This window comes from Lissotriton helveticus, chromosome 5_1 (genome assembly GCF_964261635.1).
Source record: "Lissotriton helveticus chromosome 5_1, aLisHel1.1, whole genome shotgun sequence".
Classification (NCBI taxonomy): domain Eukaryota; kingdom Metazoa; phylum Chordata; class Amphibia; order Caudata; family Salamandridae; genus Lissotriton; species Lissotriton helveticus.
This window is the reverse complement of record NC_136065.1, coordinates 110383239-110404092: the sequence shown is the minus strand read 5'-3', so window position 1 is coordinate 110404092 and position 20854 is coordinate 110383239. Positions and strand designations below refer to the sequence as shown.

General features: G+C 43.0%; 1 protein-coding gene across 1 annotated transcript in view; it reads left to right on the top strand.

The window, feature by feature from the left end:
* ADGRD2 (adhesion G protein-coupled receptor D2) overlaps nucleotides 1-20854 on the top strand; it is a 387169-nt gene that overhangs the window by 162343 nt on the left and 203972 nt on the right. The window contains exons 16-17 of the mRNA XM_078640338.1: nucleotides 4654-4787; nucleotides 8021-8136. Of these exons, the coding sequence (XP_078496464.1) occupies nucleotides 4654-4787; nucleotides 8021-8136 (250 nt within the window). The remainder of the gene's footprint in view (nucleotides 1-4653; nucleotides 4788-8020; nucleotides 8137-20854) is intronic.

The window sequence follows — 20854 nt, the reverse complement described above, 5'->3', positions numbered from 1 at the left end:
CGGGCTACCAGTCCCTAATATTTTACCAAGTTTCGTGCAAATCCATTCAGCCGTTCGATTATTATTATTATTATTATTTTTTGCCCCGCGGGGCCCTTTTAAAACCTCCACATCAAACCTAGGGGGTCAGCGAGGATCTACTATGCCCCCTTATGGTCATTTGCCCCTTCGCTTTGGCCTCCTCTTGTCTCTCGATCCTACCGAGAGACAAGATGGCGGCCGCTACGGACTGTTTGGAATGTTTACAGACGCCGGAGAACCAATCAGCTTCGCTTCACAAAGCTCCGTTGCCCGAAAAGTACGCGAACTGGAGCGCTGCCCGGTCCGCTGTTACAGATATATATCTTTTTTTAAACGTTAATTTCTCAAAATCCACTGGAGCACATATATTGAGACCTACAAAAGGCACATCGGGCTACCAGTCCCTACAATTTTGCCAAGTTTCGTGCAAATCCATTCAGCCGTTCGGGCTAAAAGTGAGGCCAACCGCCCTATGGAAAACTCAATGTTAAAAACACGTTTTGGGACCCCCCTTTTTTCTCGACCCCCCCTGGACGAACCCCCCCCCAATTTTCAGGGGCTGCTCAGAAACAAAATGTGCCATTTTCCTGAAAATTTCAGCCAATTCCGTCCACAAACGCCAAAGTTATTAGACATAGAATTTTCAAAAATCCCATAGAGAAAAAATCCTAACTATATATACCTACTGGCGACCGCCAGTAGGTAATGTATATATATATATATATACATATATATTCCAATTGAAAGAGCACCCAAATTGGAGACCCACACACGTCATGAAAATTGCTTAATTTTGCCAGGCAGCACCGCACCAAAACTCAGCAGATATTCGCTAATTCTGCCATGGTTTCCCTACAGGTTTCGGGCATCCTCTTGCCCTTGTTCACAGGAAATGGCTTCTATAACCACAGTGGGTTGCTGTGTCGGCACAGAGTTGTGGCCATGCTGTTTTTATCCTCGTAAAACGACACATCGTTCCAATCCGTGCCGTATAAGTAACGGCGCTGGACCTGCTCGTCTGCAGGGGGATTGATTCTCCGATTTGGGTGCTCTTTCAATTGGAATATATATATATATATATATATATGAATATATATATATATATATATATATATATATATATATATATATATATATATATATATATATATATGTTACCTACTGGCGGTCGCCAGTAGGTATATATAGTTAGGACCTAGTTTCCATAGGAAATCCGCAACATTCTATTGGGAATAACTTTGGCGCCAGTTAATGAATGTACGCGATTTTCTCAAAGAAGATGGCCCGTTACGCTCCGCTCTTTCCCTGAAAGTTTCGGGGGGATTCATGAAGCGGGGGCCGAGAAAAAAGGGGGGTCCCAAAACGTGTTTTCCCCATGTTATTTTCCATAGGACGGATAGACACTGCTACAGTTCGAACGGCTGAACGGAATTACACCAACCTTGGCAAAATGGTAGGGACTGGTATGCAGTACGGTCTTTTGTTTAAATTGTGTAAATCCCTCCAGTAGTTTTTGAGAAAATTATATTTGAAAAAATGTATATATCTATAGGCATTGCACCGTGTGCGCACTGTAAGCTTACTGTACTCTGTACCTTCCCAAGTACGAGCTGCATGCTGATTGGCTGCCACTGTCTGTCAACACTCCAAAACAGAAATTGTTGGCAGCCATCTTGTGCCTCGGTAGACTGAGGCACAGGAAAGCAGAAAAACAAACGTGTAGTACTCAAAAAGGGGGCAGGGTAGAAGTACCCTGACCCCCTAGTCTCGTAATCGTGGGGTGCGCACGCAGTACGCGTACCTAAGCAGAGGTACGCGTACGGTGAGCGCACCCCGCTCTTCTACCAAGGCACAAGATGGCTGCCAACACTTCCTGGTTTGAAGTGTTGACAGATAATGGCAGCCAATCAGAGTGCAGCTCGTACTCGGGAAGGTACAGAGTACAGTAAGCTTACAGTGCGCGCACGGTGCAATGCTCATTGGCTGTCGACACTTCTAACCAGGAAGTGTTGGCATCCATCTTGTGCTAGGTAGACCAAGGCACAAGAAAGCAAAAAAACAAACATGTAGAAAAAACCCGGTATGTTTATTTAAAAATTACCCTCAAGGGGGATCGAATCTCGGGGGCATAGTGATAAAGAAGTGTGGGGGGTGCCCAATCCCCCCCACACTGCCCCGGGGACCGCCGCCCTACGGGGCAAAGCAAAGCAGCCCACTGGCGCATACTGGAGGCTCCTGGTGGGTTAGTTGCCCCCCAGGGACCCTCAGTATGCAAGGGGAATTAGTTACCCCTCTGCAAACATGCCCGGGGGCTGTGTTGCAGAGAGGTGTAAAAAAGGGTGTGGCCTCATTACACCTCTCTGCAATGCAGCCCACTGGCTTATACTGGAGGCTCCTGGTGGGCTAGTTGCCCCCCAGGGATCACCAGTATGCAAGGGGAATTAGTTCCTCCTCTGCAAATGCGCCAGGGGTTGCGCTGCAGAGTGTTGTAAAAAGGGGGCGTGCCCTCTGAACACCTGCCGGCAAAAATGTAGTAAATCAGTATAAAAAAAATAACAATTCATAGATTTAAAAATTGTCATTTAAAAAACCTTCAAAATTAAATGAAAAAACCATGGGTTTCAGGCCTGATATAGGGCCCGATTAGGATCGCGGACGGACTTGAGTCCGTCCGCGACCCCTGAGGAGGAGGGAACGTCCGAAGGGGCTGCAGCGTTCCCTCCGAGCAGATTAGAATGTGACCGCCAGGGTGGCGGTCACATCCTCTATCTTTAACATTGCGGCGGGTGCAGCTTCAAGCTGCACCCGCCGCAAGGTTAAAAATGCATGCATCGCCTTTGCATGCACAAAGCGGCAGGCACCGTGCAGTGCCTGCTGCTTTGTGCACGCAAATGCCCCCCATGTGCACCCCCCACCCCTCCTTCACCCAGGGGGCCCGCAACGGGCCCCCGAAGTGAAAGTCCATTTGCTTTTCCACGGCGGAAAAGCCGCCGCGGAAAAGCATGTCTTTCCCACCATCCTAATATGGCTGGCGGTGTCTGTAAGACACCGCCACCATTTTAGGGCTATTCCGCGGTTATAATGCGACCGCGGCGGAATAGCGGCGGACGGATATCCAGACCCACCAGCCATCCTAATTTGGCGGTGGGTTTTTGGAGGCTCCGCAGCGGTTTTTCCGGATCCTCCGGCAGGCGGTGGCTTCCGCCGGCCCGGTGGATGCGGAAAAACCTCAATCATTGTCGGCCCCATAGTTAGGAATTAGCATTTAAAAAACCATTGAAATTCACAAAAAAAACATAGGTTTCAGGCCTTATATAATTAGGAATTAGCATTAAAAAAAACTTTGAAATTCAGTGAAAAAACCATAGGGTTCAGGCCTTATATAGTTAGGAATTAGCATTTAAAAAACCTTGCCAATTCACTGACAAAACCATAGGTTTCATGCCTTACATAGTTATGAATTAGCATTTAAAAAACCTTGCAAATTCACTGAAAAAACCATAGGTTTCAGGCCTTATATAGTTAGGAATTATCATTTAAAAACCTTGCAAATTCACTGAAAAAACCATAGGTTTCAGGCCTTATATAGTTAGGAATTAGCATTTAAAAAACCTCGCAAATTCACTGAAAAAAACATAGGTTTCAGGCCTTATATAGTTAGTAATTAGCATTTAAAAAACCTTGCAAATTCACTGAAAAAAACCCACAGGTTAGAGGCCTTATATAGTTAGGAATTAGCATTTAAAAAAACCTTTGAAATTCACTCAAAAAACTATAAGTTTTAGGTGTGTTATAGTTAGCTGGACATTTCACTCATACAAAACCATTGAAATTGCTCCTATATAGTTAGTTGTACTAATTATATTTTGCGCACCCGCATGATGATGTCACTTATTAGAACATTCATGACATGGTCAGTGACATCACTGATGACATCTCAAATGACATCACTGCTGACATCACTGAACACCACTAAAACTTATAGTTTTGAGTGAATTTCAAAGGCTTTTTAAATGCTAATTCCTAACTATATAAGGCCTGAAACCATTGGTTTTTTCAGTGAATATATATATATATATGAGCAAGAGATCGGCGGATCTCGAAACGCGTTGGGTTTTTCTGCTGAAATAAACTGACAGCACCGTAATATACTTGGGCTCCGACTCTGGTTTTTCATGGAGAATATCGACCAGGAGTGTGTGTACATATAGGGGTTGGCGTTCCCCGTCGTGAGCCCGCCGTCCAAGTGGCTTAAGCACGCCAGCTTTGTGTGTGTATATATATATATATATATATATATATATATATATATTGGGGGTTTACTTACCTTAGGTATATTTTTCATTTATGTTAAAGGCATGTGTGGTAAACGCATCTCCATGGTAAAGGAATGCCCGGAGCAGGTTGTGTCAAAAAGGCATGCGTTTTAACGTCATACATTCTACAGGGGTGTGCTAATTACCATCACATCATCCTAAGTAAATTAAGAAAAATAAGAAAATTCTGTTTTCAGTCAGTCCCACCCATCATTTTTGTACTTCCACTTTTCTGATGCAACCTGAGTTTTGTATTAAAATATGCATGAAATAATAACATAGATGAATCAAAGGATGCTTGTTTTTTACTTTGAAGGTCTACCGATCATCATCGTGGGAGTCACCTTGGCGACATCATTTAACAAATATGTGGCAGACAATCACTGCTGGTTGAATGTTCAAACGGATATCATCTGGGCCTTTGTTGGGCCAGTTCTGTTTATCTTAACAGTAAGTTTTGGATGAATTTGAGAGAGAGAGAGAGATTGATTGATTCAGGCCTGTATCTGTTAGCCAACACAAAGATAAATATTATTCATTCAAAGAAAGTAAAGAATTGATTGCTTATGTAGTTTAACAAGAATCTATGACATAATATCGACAGACAGAATATCTACATACAAAAATATCGACACAAAAATATCGAAATCAAAAATATCGGAGTCCTATCTTCATAAAGGTAAGTACAAAAATATCGAAAAATTAATATCGTAGTACAAAAATATCGAAAATAAAAATATCGTTTTTTTAAATATATTAATAATAATGTCAAAATAATTTTAAAATACATATAAATTTACAAATATTAAATACAAACATTAAAACATAATTAAAAAATTAAAACTAATACATATACATTTAAAATAAATAAAAAACGTCATAATTTAATGTAATTTTATTTTTTTTAATTTCATTTAATTGATTTAATTTAAATATACATTTATTTTATTTTTACCCTGCACGCCTGTACCTCAAAAACCCAAAACTGACCCTGAACCCTAAAAATACCCCTTTACACAAAAACCCAAAACTGACCCTGAACCCTAAAAATACCCTTTTACCCAAAAACCCAAAACTGACCCTGAACCCTAAAAATACCCCTTTACCCAAAAACCCAAAACTGACCCTGAACCCTAAAAATACCCCTTTACCCAAAAACCCAAAACTGACCCTGAACCCTAAAAATACCCTTTTACCCAAAAACCCAAAACTGACCCTGGACCCTAAAAATACCCCTTTACCCAAAAACCCAAAACTGACCCTGAACCCTAAAAATACCCCTTTACCCAAGAACTAAAAACTGACCCTGAACCCTAAAAATACCCCTTTACCCAAAAACTGAAAACTGACCCTGAACCCAAAAAATACCCCTTTACCCAAAAACTGAAAACTGACCCTGAACCCTAAAAATACCCCTTTACCCAAAAACTGAAAACTGACCCTGAACCCTAAAAATACCCCTTTACCCAAAAACTGAAAACTGACCCTGAACCCAAAAAATACCCCTTTAGCCAAAAACTGAAAACTGACCCTGAACCCTAAAAATACCCCTTTACCCAAAAACTGAAAACTGACCCTAAACCCTAAAAATACCCCTTTACCCAAAAACTGAAAACTGACCCTGAACACTAAAAATACCCTTTTACCCAAAAACTGAAAACTGACCCTGAACCCTAAAAATACCCCTTAAAAAAACTAAAACATATAAAATTTAAAATATTATTATATACTTACCTATACTTACGTTGTAATGGTATGCGTTGTGAAGGTACCTGCGTTGTAAAAACATGCGTTGTAAACACATGCGTTGTAATGGTTTTTGCGTTGTAAAAAATTCATTTTAATGGTAGTGCGCTGTAAAAGTTGCGTTGTAAAGGTTGTTTCCCCGGTGGATAGCGTAGGGGTAAAAATTACTATTCACACTCCAGAGGGTGCAACAGTAGGGAAAGCGTTGGGTAGCATGGGGGTAAAAATGTATTCCCACACTACTCCCACTTTAACACACAACACACTACACATATAAAAAAGACAATTAATATAAATTTCAATTAATCAATTAATAATAATTAATATTACTAAATTGATGTAATTATAAATGAACTAATTAACACATATTAATTACTAATTAATTAACAATAAATACCAACAAATAAATACAATCGCTTTAATTTATTAAATTTAATTATATCACACCCTATCCACCTATAAACACACAACCCACTACACATAAATAAATCACATCATTTAATCACTTAATAATTATTAATTACCAATTAATTAACAATAACAAAAACAATAAATATATTAGCACATTAACTCTAATTCATTTAATTAAATAATTAATAATATTTAATTACCAATTAATTATTAATTAACAATAACAATAAATTAAACATATTAGCACATTAACTCTAAATAATTTATTGTACTAATTAATATTATTTAATTACCAATTAATTAAATAACAATAACAAAAATGTATATATATTAAAACATTAACTCTAATTAATGTAATTAACTAATTAATATAAACTAATTACCAATTAATTATTAATTATTAATATTTACAAAAATATATTAATTAATTAATTATTATTAAATTACTTCCCACCCTATTCCCCTATAAACCCACAACCCGCTCTGATACTAAAACGCAAAATGTAAACAAATTTACTAATTTTCAAACATACATTACAAAACATATTTAACAAACATATAAACAAAATAATAAAATACATAACACTAAACAAATTTTAGATATTACTAAATTTCGATATTTTCGATATTATTAACATACATACCTTAAAGAAACGATATTCTGTCTGTCGATATTTTGGACATCGATATTCTATACCATCGAAATTAAAACATCGATATTATTGTATATCGATATTTTAATTTCGATATTTTGTCTCACTACCGTTTAACAAAGCACTAATTTGCAAACTTTCCAGAAACAATTACTTCACCTCTTCAAAGTAGTTCCTAAATGAGTATTTGAAAGAAACATTGATAACTTTTTTTGACCAGTCCGTCTTCCACCAACTTTAAATTACCTTGTGGTTTGCAAGCCTGCCAGTCATGTTTTACTGTTTTTTTTGTGATGATAAATTAGAACAGTGTTTCTCGCTCTCCTTCTCTAGCACAGCTATAAACACTATCCCAAATCAATCTATTTGACTGTTCCTGTATATTTAACTTTATGAATGGAAAGAGTCAATAGCCAGACACTTCCTGTATTATTCTGTCTTATCAATGATCAAATAAACATTTGGTTAATTCTTTCTTTGTTGCCAATTGGCTAATGTATGTGCAAATTATGATTGGAAGTAATTAAAATGTTGTATGTAAATTTAGTATGGCCTACTCGGAAGGGATTGGTGGTTATTCCCCTGTCTCATCTTTTCACCTTTCTCACCTTTCACTCCTTCCTATCTCTAAGCAAATGCTAAGTCAGGCACACTGTAGAAATATAGATGGACTGTGTGTTTTAAAAAAAAATTGTGAATGTAGATATTTGAATCTATTCTGTTTAGGCCTAATTTAGACAGGTTTGTGAGTATGTGCTTTTCAAATAATAAATTCAATGCTATTGAAATATTTCCTGTTTTTGACTGGGGCATGGGCACTATTTATCATCTAGACATTATTAGGTTATTTCACCTATCTTTTCTAAATTTTAGGTGAACACATTTGTTCTGTTTCGTGTTGTTATGGTGACAGTTTCCAGTGCACGAAGGCGTTCAAAGATGTTAACACCGAGTTACAGTCTAGAGAAACAGATTGGAATTCAAGTGTGGTAAGCGAAGCATAGTAAGCCAATACCTTCACAGATATGCATCAAAAAGCAGTATCTTGCAGAACATATTGTTCCATCATCTGCACGTACACCCATGCACAGTGTGCCTATTTGTTATTATATCATCTAAGAAAAGCAACACTTTTGCACAAAAATGTATTTTTTTAATTAGTATTTTATAAAGCGCGACCTTAAACACTGCGCATGAATCCTGGTTGACTTGTACCATACACTTAGGAAAGGTTTACCAAATGGTTTTGTAGGAGGCTTTATATAGAGGTAAACAAAGGGTTACACACTTGTAAATGGTTGTAGTATAAAATTGAGTTCCATGGCAGTGTTTCAAGGATTGTACAAAAATCTGACCTTGTTACATTTGTCATTAAATCATTAATCAAAAAACTTCTATGCAATTGGTCCTTGTGTCTGAGTTCTGATAGAAAAGAGGTCAAAAGACCCTTTAGTACAATACACGAGTCTCTAAAATGAGAAAGTAAAGAATTCCTCATGAAAAGCCCAATGATTTACTATCAACTAAAGATGAGTGATGACCCTTGAAGTGAAGTCTCGCTGATCCACTCTATCATTAAAGATGAGTAGAAACCCTTGGATTGGACTAAGATCACCTCAATGGGTTCAGAGTGTGAAAATGGAACAGGTGGAGGTTTCATTGAACTTTTTGTTTATTAAGATGTTTTTATATGAGCAGTTATTATTTTTATATTGCCTTGAACATACTGAACATGGATGCTTTTCTGTTGTGGAAAAAAGGTATTCCAGTCGAATAGGGCATTTCTGGAGAAAGATCTGATTGATCAGTGTGCTCTAAAGGGGATATGAAAAAGGAGCTTGTCACCTCTATCCTTCTTTCATTTTGAATTTCTGTGTCCTGTATTTGGGAGTGATTAGATGCAGAGCTTTTAACGTTAGATATGTTACTTTCAGCAATTTTCATCCTTTGAGAGGCTGCCAAATACGTAAGGTGTGTGCTGCAGCAATATTCTTGAATTTGTTTGTGTTAGTCAGGAAACAAACTACCATATGAACTACTTTCAGTGGGACAATGCAGTTCTGAAGCAGTGAGGACAGTGCATTTTAGGGAACAGTCCAGCCCGAACTGCCAGGCCAGGTCCTCCCTGGACTGAAAACAAGCATCCTAGGACTTGTTTCGAGCTTTCAGCCCTCATCAGCCTAGATCTCTGTACTAGGGTGAATGTTTGACATTGTTCTTTTTACATTTGTCACCCCGAGTGGGACGGGTATGCCCAGATGTGGGTCCAGTGCTCTCCATGCCACTGGAGTCAAGCTATCTTGGCTGATGAGGGCTGAAAGTGGTCCTAGGATTCTTGTTTCCAGACCAGGGAGGACCTGCCCTGGCCGTTTCTGGCTGGACTGTTCCCATTGGCTGCAGCGTCAAGACTGATGTGCATATGGCTGGGTCCAAACTGGAATGGTATGGTGAGCAAAAAAACAATGGATTTAGGCCCAGATCTCTGTACTGGGGTGAATGTATGACATTCTTCTCTGCATACTGTCAATCAATTGTTCTTTTTGCAACTTTCTAAAAGTAGCATTTATAGAATAGTAACTTAAATCCAACACCGCCATTAAAGAGGTTTTTAAATTAAAATTCAAATGAGTGGAAGAAGTGTTTCTTTATCTGTTCCCAAGCTGAAGTTATCACTTATTAAGTGTATTAAAAAGTAACTCAGTGTTAGTTTCTGGGAGAGACAGCGGTAGTACAGTGAAAAAATCTTTTTGGACATTTCACTGTAAAGAAATGTTCAACATTAATTTCTACATGTATTACTTTTAAACGGCATGCACCTTTATAGGGAATTTGGACCTACGTATGCGTGATTTATTAATATTTAAAAGGAAAGTGTTTAGGCACCTCAAAAGTGGTTACTTTGACAGGTCGAATTTTCAGTGCAACCTGTGTGCAGACATCAGGATGAACATGATGATAGTCTCTCATGCACAACCCGCTCACGTGTGCATATGCGTGTGTGCATGTGTTCATGTGTAACCTGCCCCTTCCTCTCATTGATTCACAGCCTCCCTGTCTTAAAAGGCAGATACTGGTGGTAAACAGGCGTAGTGCAATTACAATGCAATTATTTTAAGGCTCAGATAGTGACACTCACCCACAGTAAATATCCAAATGCCAGGTGATCAAAAAGCAAAATATCATGGCCTACTAAATTGATGGAACCCGTTTGCAGCACACACCAATAGACCACACAACTATGACTAAAGTTTGCACAGAGGTGTTTTATTCTAAAGTTGAGAGAATGTTTTTGATTTATGTAAAGGATATCGCATATGCTTGGCAATGGCCTAAATGTGATCAATATGGTGAAGTTTTCTTCAAGTAGGAATCAGAGAAATTTGACATTGTTGGAATGCTGGGTGGTAGGAATTTAGTGGATCCACACAGTGAAAAGATAATGTGGATCCACACATGTGGCAGACTATAGGTGGTCCAAAATGCTGCCGCCAGGGCGAAGCTCATTCTTGGACCCAGAACACGAATTTCTGCTCATCTGAAGGCCTTGCACTGGCTGCCTGTCTGAAATAGAATTTGCTTCAAAGCTCTAGTCTTGGCTTTCAAGGCTCTACATGGCACGGGAGCCCACTACATCAGAAAGAGAGTCCTTCACTACGGCCCATGTAGAACCCTGAGATCATTCTCTTGACAGCAGGTGGCCGTTCCCAAATGTTCTCGTATTCGGACCGCGGATGCTCTTTTCAAGTGCAGGCTGCCCGTGATCGGAACCTTTTGCCAGTGCCACTTAGACAGGTGCCTGATTTCCTGGCTTTCAGGAGGCAACTTAAAACCTGGCTGTTTCATCAACAACTTTAGGTTTTTCCCTCTTTGGGGGACAGCACAGAATAGCCATAGGGTTCTTTTAGCGCCGGGTCACACTTTTGAGTAGCTGTGCGCTCTATAAATACCCCTAGAACATAACATAACAGTGGGATCAATACAAGTCACACCACCATAAACTCCCCTTAGTGTCTACTTTTCAGAAATTGTCTGGATTGGGTAGGTTTCACTGGGTGGGGGCTGAATCTGGGCTCAATTATAAAGCTACCCATATGACCATAAGAGATACATTTTTCTCTCCCAAAAATTTATAGCGTGTCACCTTATCACATTTTGGAGCCTTTCCAAGTGGGTTACTGTTTTTACAAGAAGAAGTGTTGGGACACAGAATAGTAGAACACTTGTTATTACCAGTTTAATTTGTCTCCATTGTTGCCCCGAAATATAAACCATTTTGAAAAATGCACTCTGACTCACATGATACCATGGATAACCCCAAATTCAGAGACTAATTCCAAAATCAGTCTCTTGTGCAGAGTTTTCCTTCCTAACCATTTTTTATTCATTAGAATTTACCATATGAATTGCTGTACGATTGGTACACAATGCAACATCATTATAGAGTGCACCTCAGTTTTTTGGATTTGGGTATCTCATGTTTTTGGGCAACCAACAAACATCATATATCCCTACAACTGCATAATGGTTGAAATGGTATGTTGCGGTTGTAAATCAGCCACTGGGGCAAAATATTATAGATGAAAATGTTGTCACCAATTGGTATGTTTTAACTACTTACTTTTATTATATTTATGGCAATGATTAGTTTCTTGGGAAACCCATGAGCAATCTACACAAATGGCCCCTTGCTCATTTTGGAATTTTGTCTATGTTTCAGAACTGTAAAGATGTCCAGTTTCAACTTTGGATTCACCTGTTTCCAATTGCAATGAGGTAGAAACCACAAAAATAGGGACTACATGTTAAAAAACTGGAAAAACTGTGGCCCAGATCAGCTTTCTTTCACAACTCTGATTGTTGCTGAAAGAAAATTGTGATCTTAGCATTGCAAGCCTTAAGCTGATGATATTTCTTGAAACAAATATGCCTCATAGCACAGTACCTTTTCCCCATTTTTCATAAAATCCAACGTTTTGCTATATTTTGATAATTTCATGGTTCTCTTCCGGAAAATCCACACACCCTGGGTACTTTTAGAATCCGCGTTAACAAAGAGGGACCCCCTGAAAATAGTGATGGTTCCAAAGCCAACTGAAACAAGCAATAAATGTGAATAAATACCCCTTTGCAACCAGATGATAGATTTAAATAAATGATAATAAACAAACCTGAAGAACATGTGAAAACATTAAATATAGACTTTAATTAAGTTGATACAAATGTAATTTTAAATTAATGGGATTTGAAAACCTCCTAACAATAAAAAATAATCATACACATGCCAATAAAAACAACCTATTCATAAAGAAACAACATACAACAACAAATTACAAAACAAAAAGGAGCAAAATAGGTGAAAAGACAATGGGCCTGATTCCAATCTCGTTCGGAAAGCAAACCAAACGACTCATGTCAGGAATACTTTCCGTAAGACTTGTGTCAGGGGAGTCCAACCGATCAAGTATGATGCATATAAATGTATCCGGAAACAATTCGGTCCCATTGACAACAAGCATTTACAATGCAATGGTTTTGCCTTTGTTAAAGTTAGAGCTATTGGCATTGCTCTTGACATTATTTTTATTTATGTTTTTTTTAACATAAATAAATGGCATTGTCATTTACAATAGCAGGGCAGGGCACAGGGAAGGGGGGGCGAGGAGATACGAAGGAGAGCTGTGGGCTCAGGGAAGGGGGGCAAAGAGAGGCGAAGGAGAGCTGCGGGCTCAGGGAAGGGGGGGCGAGGAGAGACGAAGGAGAGCTATGTGCTCTTGTTGTAATGCTTGCATGGATGAGTTGGTGGATGCATGGATGGGTGCATGCATGGATGGGTGTATAGATGGGTGTATGGATAGATGCATGGATGGGTGGATGGAAAGATGCATATATACAGCCAATCCCTCAACAATTTATGCAATCCACCAACCCATCCAACCAACAACCCATCCATGCATCCACCCATACATCCATGCACCATGCATACATCCATCCATCATGCATCCATCCACCCACTGCGTCCCACTCCGACCCCTCTAAATATAACTCATTTTTTTCTGTATATAGAGATGACTGTATTCACTAGTATATGCAGTAGACCTTTCTACTCTAACATTCCTATGTGACTCTTGCAGTACATCTATTCATATCCCTTCCATATGTATATAGAAATATTAAGTGAATCAACAGTCTCTTCTTTGTGTGACTACATCTAGTACATTTCAATTGTTTTCCTGTTTGTATCTTTTACTTAACGCATGTAAATCAAAGTCCTTAGGTTTGGCAACTGGTTCTTATGTAAAGCGATCTGACACCTTCAAGTAAAGTTCGCGCTACATAAAATCACATTAAATAAAACTTTACCCCACAAATCCAACCATCCATGTGTGCCTAGGCTTACATTTTACGGCCTCGAAGCACACAGAGAAGGGACAGTTTACTAAGTCGAGGCTTTGTAGGGGGCTTGGCAGGGGACAGTTTTAGGCGCCAAGGGAGGGTAGGGAGCAGAGTCAGAGTACTTCACGGAGGTAGGGGACAGTTTTTATTGTTCAGGGCAGGGGGCTGCAGTACTTTTTGGAGCATGGCCTTATTTTAAAGGGCTCAGTTCAGGTGGAGGAACAGCACAAAACACCAGGCAGAAGGACACAAAAACGAGGGGAAACAATTATAACTGAGGGCAGATTGGCTCAAAAAACTAGGCAGACAGAGGGAAGAAGGACACAAAAAAGAGGGGGGGTGATTCTAACAGAGGGCAGAACGGCACAAATCACGAGGCAGACAGAGGGCAGAAGGACACAAAAACGAGGGGGGGATGATTGTAACAGAGGGCAGAACGGCACAAAACACCAGGCAGACAGAGCTGCCCTGGGAAAAGTGGCATGGCAACGGGTGTCCAAGTTTCTTTGTCGAATAAAACAGAACACTTGACCCTATTTGGGCAGTCGGACCACCAAACAACCTTCTTCCATAATTGTAGCCAAATTATGTTGACCCCACGTACTCCTTAGGTTATTGCACCGCAACCCACAATTAAACTGGCAGCTCCCAACAATGCTTAGCTCCCTGGCCCTTGAGCAAGTGATAATGACTGCCTCGAATGGACTTGGGCATCCATCGCTATGTGCGTGCTTGCCTTTTACTGTAACCACCTAGGTTAGGCAAGCCTCTGCCTGGCCACAAGCGTACTAAGCCCCTGCGGAAATCACCTGCCTGTGTAGGCCAACCCAGCGACCTCCCTTGGGATCACGTCCCTATAACCCAAGGCTTACCTTTAGGTATGTCACTTATTGCCTCTATATGCTTATAAGGCTGGTAGGGACCTACTAGGCAATCTCCCTTTGAGAACACCGTGACGAGAAACTATAATGTCCGTTTCTTGACTAGTCGCCCCGAAAGGGCACTGCACCCCACCAACCCATTAGCTGTTTGCAACAGCCAAGACCTGGCTAAAGAACGGGACTTAAAGTCCGTCCGGGATGAACTTGGGGATCCAACTCTTGGTGCATGCATGCAACTTTACACAAAATCAACGTTGGACAGCTCACTGCCTGGCCGCAAGCTTCCCCATCTTGCGTAAAAGGCCAGTTTTAGTTTCAATATAGGCAACCACCCTTTTAACACTGTTTGGAGAAACTTCTCATGTTTGTCACTTGTACAAGTCGACCCCTTCGCCTGGCCTTCGTTGGACTCCATGAAGCTTTTAACAAGCAGCCTAAACAACTGCATATGCATGCTGTGCAACTAGGGGAACTAATACTTCCTCACTTAACTTCCCGGCATGTGAACACTGCACCCGGAAAACCTACTTTAGCCTGAATCACCACCAAATAAAATACTGTCTAGGTCAAAGCTTACCCGTGGACATAGCAAAAGGGCCCTCCACTGCGTGTCAACCCTCGCTGTTGAATTGACTGTTGAAGATTTGCCTCCCCAACCTCGGGACCCTTCCAGCAAATCAGCCAAACCATACGCCTACCTGGCCGTAAACGCATCAACCCGTGCCCATTGAGATGGAGCCAGAATGCGGCATTGTTGTATCAGCCAAACCTGATGCCGAGCCAGACTTGAATGGTCTTAGTGGGGTCAGGCTGTAGGAGGATGTGCGGCTAAAGTAGGCCCCCATTCAGTGCAGATTGCTCACGCATCACCTTAGTGCGAAAGTGCCTGCGTATAAGAAACTGGTGATTATGTGATGCAACTTAAGAGACAGTCTCAGCGTGGACCAACTATATAGGAGGTTTCCGTGTGGCTTGTGCAGGCCCAACTAATCAAAAGACAAGCTAGACAATGGCTTCAATTGAAAGCCGATGGCAACAGACCTCCAAGCACTTAAGGCATTACCTCCGAGTAGGGCTCTAGTCTAACTGGTGCCACATGTATCGGAAACCACATCTGCTGTAAGCCGCTAAGTGCTACTGATGCCTCAGCGCTTACTGACCCACAGCCAGCTAACCCTAATACAATCTACTCGTGGCTGGGACTCAACTGTGCCGCAAGAGCGCGAGACATCCTAGCCTGACAACTCACTAGGTCAATCGGGCCACAGTCCTACTACTCTAAGTTCGACTTAGTTCTACACTCCACAAAATTGCAACTTTATCGCCGTATTGCACGAGTAAGGGCAACCTGTCAACGTATCCCAACGCAACTAATAATTCGAACCTTACCCTGAAACGTCACCATCCCTAGCCCCCGGACGAGCCGCAATCTCAGGCAACTCAGCAGCTTTCCTCAAACTTTGCCTGCTGGTTAATTGCTCAAAACAATGGCAGCTAATAGCTTGGTACCCTGAGTGACCCCTGCTAGCCCTCCTTGCGTGGGGTGGTCCTTATGGACTACTTCTCTTGCGCAATTTTTGTAGCTGTGCCTTTATAAGACCTATGTCGCGCTGCAGTCTCCTAATGATTCTGGCCCTGCACTAGCGGCTCACTTCGGTGTTGGCCCAAAACAATTCAACAGGATCCTCCTCAGTCATCGCATCCAGTTATGTAATCAGCACGCCTTATTCCAGTTACCACAAGCAGGACTATGGACTCAAAATTAAATCGGGAGTCACAGAGTCTCAGCACTTACGCAGGAAACTGTCGGCTCAACCCAAATCTACTGAAGCCCAACTGCTAAAACTACAAACCCTGACACTCATGCACGCGTGCAATTCCGCCTATTCCGAGCCCGCAGAGCTAGGAATGGCTTCGGCAGCAGGCAACAGTAATTCTAATGTAACTTGAAATAATCAAGGCCTGTTCTGGTCATCTCTAAATTAGACTGACAGCGCCCAACTTGTGGCAGACTGTCACAAGCGCCGGTGCAACAATAAGTGACGTGCAACTCTGAAATCAATGCTTGCACCCAACCACAGATGCAACAATAGCAGACCTTTCTGGCCACCGCCGCCAGTAACTGTACTCACACCCATTAGACCTTACGCAATGTGCACGTGTTACCCAACCTTTGGTGGAACGAGGACCTTGTTGGCCAACCAGCGAAGTATTCACACAATGCCATAAAGCGAAACCACTAGTTTACGACACATGCCCTCAACAAGCCGAGGTTTGTACAGAGTATCCCAACCCTAAGGAAAAGCACCCACCAACCAATCTATTGCGCAGGTCACACACCCAGGCACCTGACCCGCCGGCCATATACTGGGACGCTACCTGTTCTGCACTATCCCGTGCCTGGAAGACCAGTAAATAAAGTCTGCATGAGGGAAAACATAAAAATGACCCATGAGTAGCCATTGGCAAGTGGGCACATGTTCATAAGCAAAATTGGTGCCAGTACATCCGAATGACGTTGCCTGTCCAGCGCCACTCTGAGCTGGGCAACGCGAAAACCCTAACAAATAAACCAATTGCAGAGGCACACCGGGGAAATGGGTGTCCTTAGTTACTGCTTTGGCTATGGCACAAATCCACACTACCTCTGCCGGAAAGCCTCTAAACTGTGCCACTGCACTTAGGGGGCTAATCCGATCACGCCGGACTCTCTAGTTTCCTGCTGCGGTTTGCCCCACTAGGATCACTAAGCTCCAACATGTCAAGCGGTTGACACCTTTGACCGAACGAAAAAACACAAACCATGGGACAGTGCCACCTGGTGATACAGCACCCCCTTGAGGATAGGGGTTTACCCCTCACAGTGCATCAAAACAACCATGTAAATTATAAAGAGTTGGTAGAAATGGGAGTGCACACAGCTACGTGTCAAGACCTTCCCCGTGGGTCTACTAATGCCCCTGTAACAGCCACTTGTGATATCTATCCAAATGATTACTACCACTGTCTTGGTGCCACACTGTAACCACTTGTGCTACCTCCTGCGTGAAACAAAACACAAATTCAAGCTAAATTCTCCCCAGCCAAAGAGACATTTGAGAGCAGGCATAATCCATTTATTCACTGGACAATAAAACTAAATTGCTTTTGCTACCAGTTCTGACACGTGTATACATACTTTAGCTTAAGTACAGGCGAAAGTCCCCCCTGTTCCTTCACGAATGACATTGGAGCCGTGCAAACGAGGACTTGTGACCCTGTGTAAGATGAGATCTGCTTTGTCTGTGAAAATGGTTCAGAAACAGTAGCATTGCTATCCAAATCTAAATACGTAAATGGCAGCCATGTGGAGGGATCTGAGCTTTCCATAGAACATTTAAAATATTATACTAAGACATTAACACCAAACCTGCCAAAACATCGAGACAGCCTTTGAAGTACTAACATGACTGTAGTTTGTGACTGTGTCACCATCGATGACAGCCCCGACAGAGGGTTGAACCTGTAAAATAGTTTATATCGCACCAATGCATCCCCCAGAGCCAAGAGAACAAAAGGGGAATTATTCTGACTTTGACCAGACACAAACAAACGAATACATTGTTTTTTTTTTTTTTTAAGAGTTTTATATAGCGCGAACTTGAACCGAATAGGTTATCAGAGCGCTTTACATAGCACCAGTTACGTTACATAAGGCCACACATTCATTTTTGTCAGGCACGGGGAGATTAAGTGATTTGCCCAGAATCAAAGGATGTTTAGCGACCTTACCGAGACTCGAACCCAGTTCCCCAGGTCCGGGGTCGAGCGCCCTAGCAGTTAGGCCTTTGTCAGGTGGGACTTGAAAAACTTGTTGCTACTCTCAAGCGACTTTAAGACTGTAACACAACCCAATAAGAACAGACTCGTAGCCCTACATGACCCACCTGGGGTTTGAACCGGCAAACCTGGCTATTCTAAGTGCCACATTCCAACCGCTTGAGCTCCCTCATAGGCGAGAAGCAACGAAGTTCGGTTAAATAGACCTCAGTATGCGAGAACGCAGAAACCATCAAACAATGTTTCGAATAGCCGGTAATAAGGTGCCCAACTTTCTTAAATAATGTAAAATGAACTGTGCCGGGTATTGTAAAGATTGCCATTCAGCGCTGAGGCGGCTGGTGTGGGCCTCCCAGTGCCGTGACCCCGCACCTTAACAAGCGATCTGAAGTTTCCGGCTTCAGGTGAACTGCGAGCAGCTATGTGCGCCGCAAGATATCAAAGTTCTGACACCTCTTGCTGCTTGCACCAAACTCACACCGCCTTATCTCAGTCGAGCAGCAGGCTATAGCTAATATACCGGCGTGCGGGGTCGCAACCAGCAATGTGCGCCTCCTCGATAGTGACATGTTGACTGAAATACCGGCGCATCACAGTAACACCCGGGCTCGCCGCGCCACACACCGACAGGGGCTAATTCCGGAGCGTAACTGTTGCCTCAAATAGTCTCTATCTACAGCCCTCAGCGCGGGTCTGAATGGGCCCAAATGGACTCCATTCATCACTGGCCCGTCACGCTAGGCATGGTGGTGATAGAGTCACTCAGCTGCCTCAACCTGCCACCCGCAATACCGTAACTGGTGTTCTGCTATGCCCAGGGTGATGAAGCTGGGGCGGGCGCATCCGGTTAGTGGCGCGGGGAGGGACCAAAGTCTGCTGTGGCACGCTCTACGCAAATGCTGGCATGATGAATAGGGCCACTGCATCGCGTCTCTCGCTGCCCCCTGCGGCTCGCTCCAGGCAAAACCAGGGAACCATGCCTTACAGCGCGATGTGGACAGGGTGTCCCATGAACAAAGGAGACCGCAACCACGCCGACGAGGCCAGGTATTAATTACGGGACGCGGGCCGATGAGTGGATGAGTGGGAAGCCCCCCGCACACGCTCACCACCCAAGGCATCTAACTCCACACGCCTACCAACACGGGCTCCAGGAACTGGCTGCACGACCAAGTGGAGCATTGCTCTGCCCCAGTAAGCTGTGACGAAGCGCAGTGTCTGAAGTAGTGCTGTTAAGGCCGTTACTTTTACCGCTCTTTGGTATTTCTTTTAAAATATCTGCTAGGCAGTACACATTAATGTTTTTTAAAAAAAAGTTGTATATAGCGCTAACGAGACCCGAAGGGGTTAGAGCGCTTTACATGAGCACATGTTGCGTTACAGACGGACACATTCATGTTGTTAGGCACGGGGAGATTAAGCGTCCTGCCGAGACTCGATCCCGGTTTCCCAGCCTCGAGGTCGACCACTGTCAGTGCCTGAGTTTCGCAGGCTGTGCTTAAGGAAGGCGGGTGCCGGCTCAATGCCGGACCAGATTCGGGGGCGTTCCCGAGAACAGGCTTTCAGCTGACGTAGCCAAAAGCCAAAAAATCTCGGGAACGCCCCCGAATCTGGTCCGGCATTAACGGACAGGCCCGTCTTCCAATGGCTAGCCTCCATTTATGGAGCTAGCCAATGAAAGACGGGGGCGGATTCCCAGCCCCATACTATACTCATTAGGTTTTCGCCTAGCGAAACGATGCTTTCGCATCGTTTTCGCCAGGCAAAACCTAAAAAGGGGTGGTTGGGGATCATTGTGCACCTGGTGGCGGGCACCCCTTGGTATCCACAGGGGGCACAAGTGGGAGATGTGTGCAGTTGATTGCCCCCAACACTGCCGGGAATCCGACTATGGTGTAGAAACCTTGCTTGGTCTCCAGCTGTTCCTGCGCAGAGTTGGGGAAGTGAAGGTACTGAAGCTGAGGATGGCATCCAGGACAGGTGTGATGGACTTAGACAGGGCTGGCTATGAGACCATTCCCACTCTAGCAGTTGTTGGTTGGAAGGTACCAGAGGCCAAAAGGTGCAGCACAGCCAGCAGCTTTGTCTGCGGAGGAATGTTGGTTCTCCGCTGTGTTGGGACTGTCAGCCTGTGGGCGATGTGGATCAGGATGTGGTGAATGGTTGTCCTTTTAAACCTGTAGTACGCAATGACTTCCTCAGGCATTAGGTCTGTGAGAGTGGTGCGTTTTCGGTAGGTCCGCTGTCTTACTCTGTGCTGCCTCTGTGGTGGTTTCGGGTGGGGGGGGGTCCGGGTCCAGGGGGTGGTGGTGGTGGTGGTCCTGGGGGTGGTGGGTGTTGTGGCCCTGTTGGCACTCCGACCTGCATGATGAGTAGTTCCAGGGCGTTGTTCGATCTTCGGGTGTAGATGTGTGCGGGGCTCCGTTGTCTTCTGCAGGTAGTCGTCCGGCTTTACACCTGCTTGAGGCAGGTGTTAAATACCTGCGGCTAACGCGGCTTATCGCGTGTTTTCAGTTCGCTTCGCGGATCTGTCAGTTCATTGTGAATGTGGTGTTGCTGTTTTTCGTGGGTTTCTGCATGGGAACGCCTACTCTGTGCATCTCATTTGCGTTAG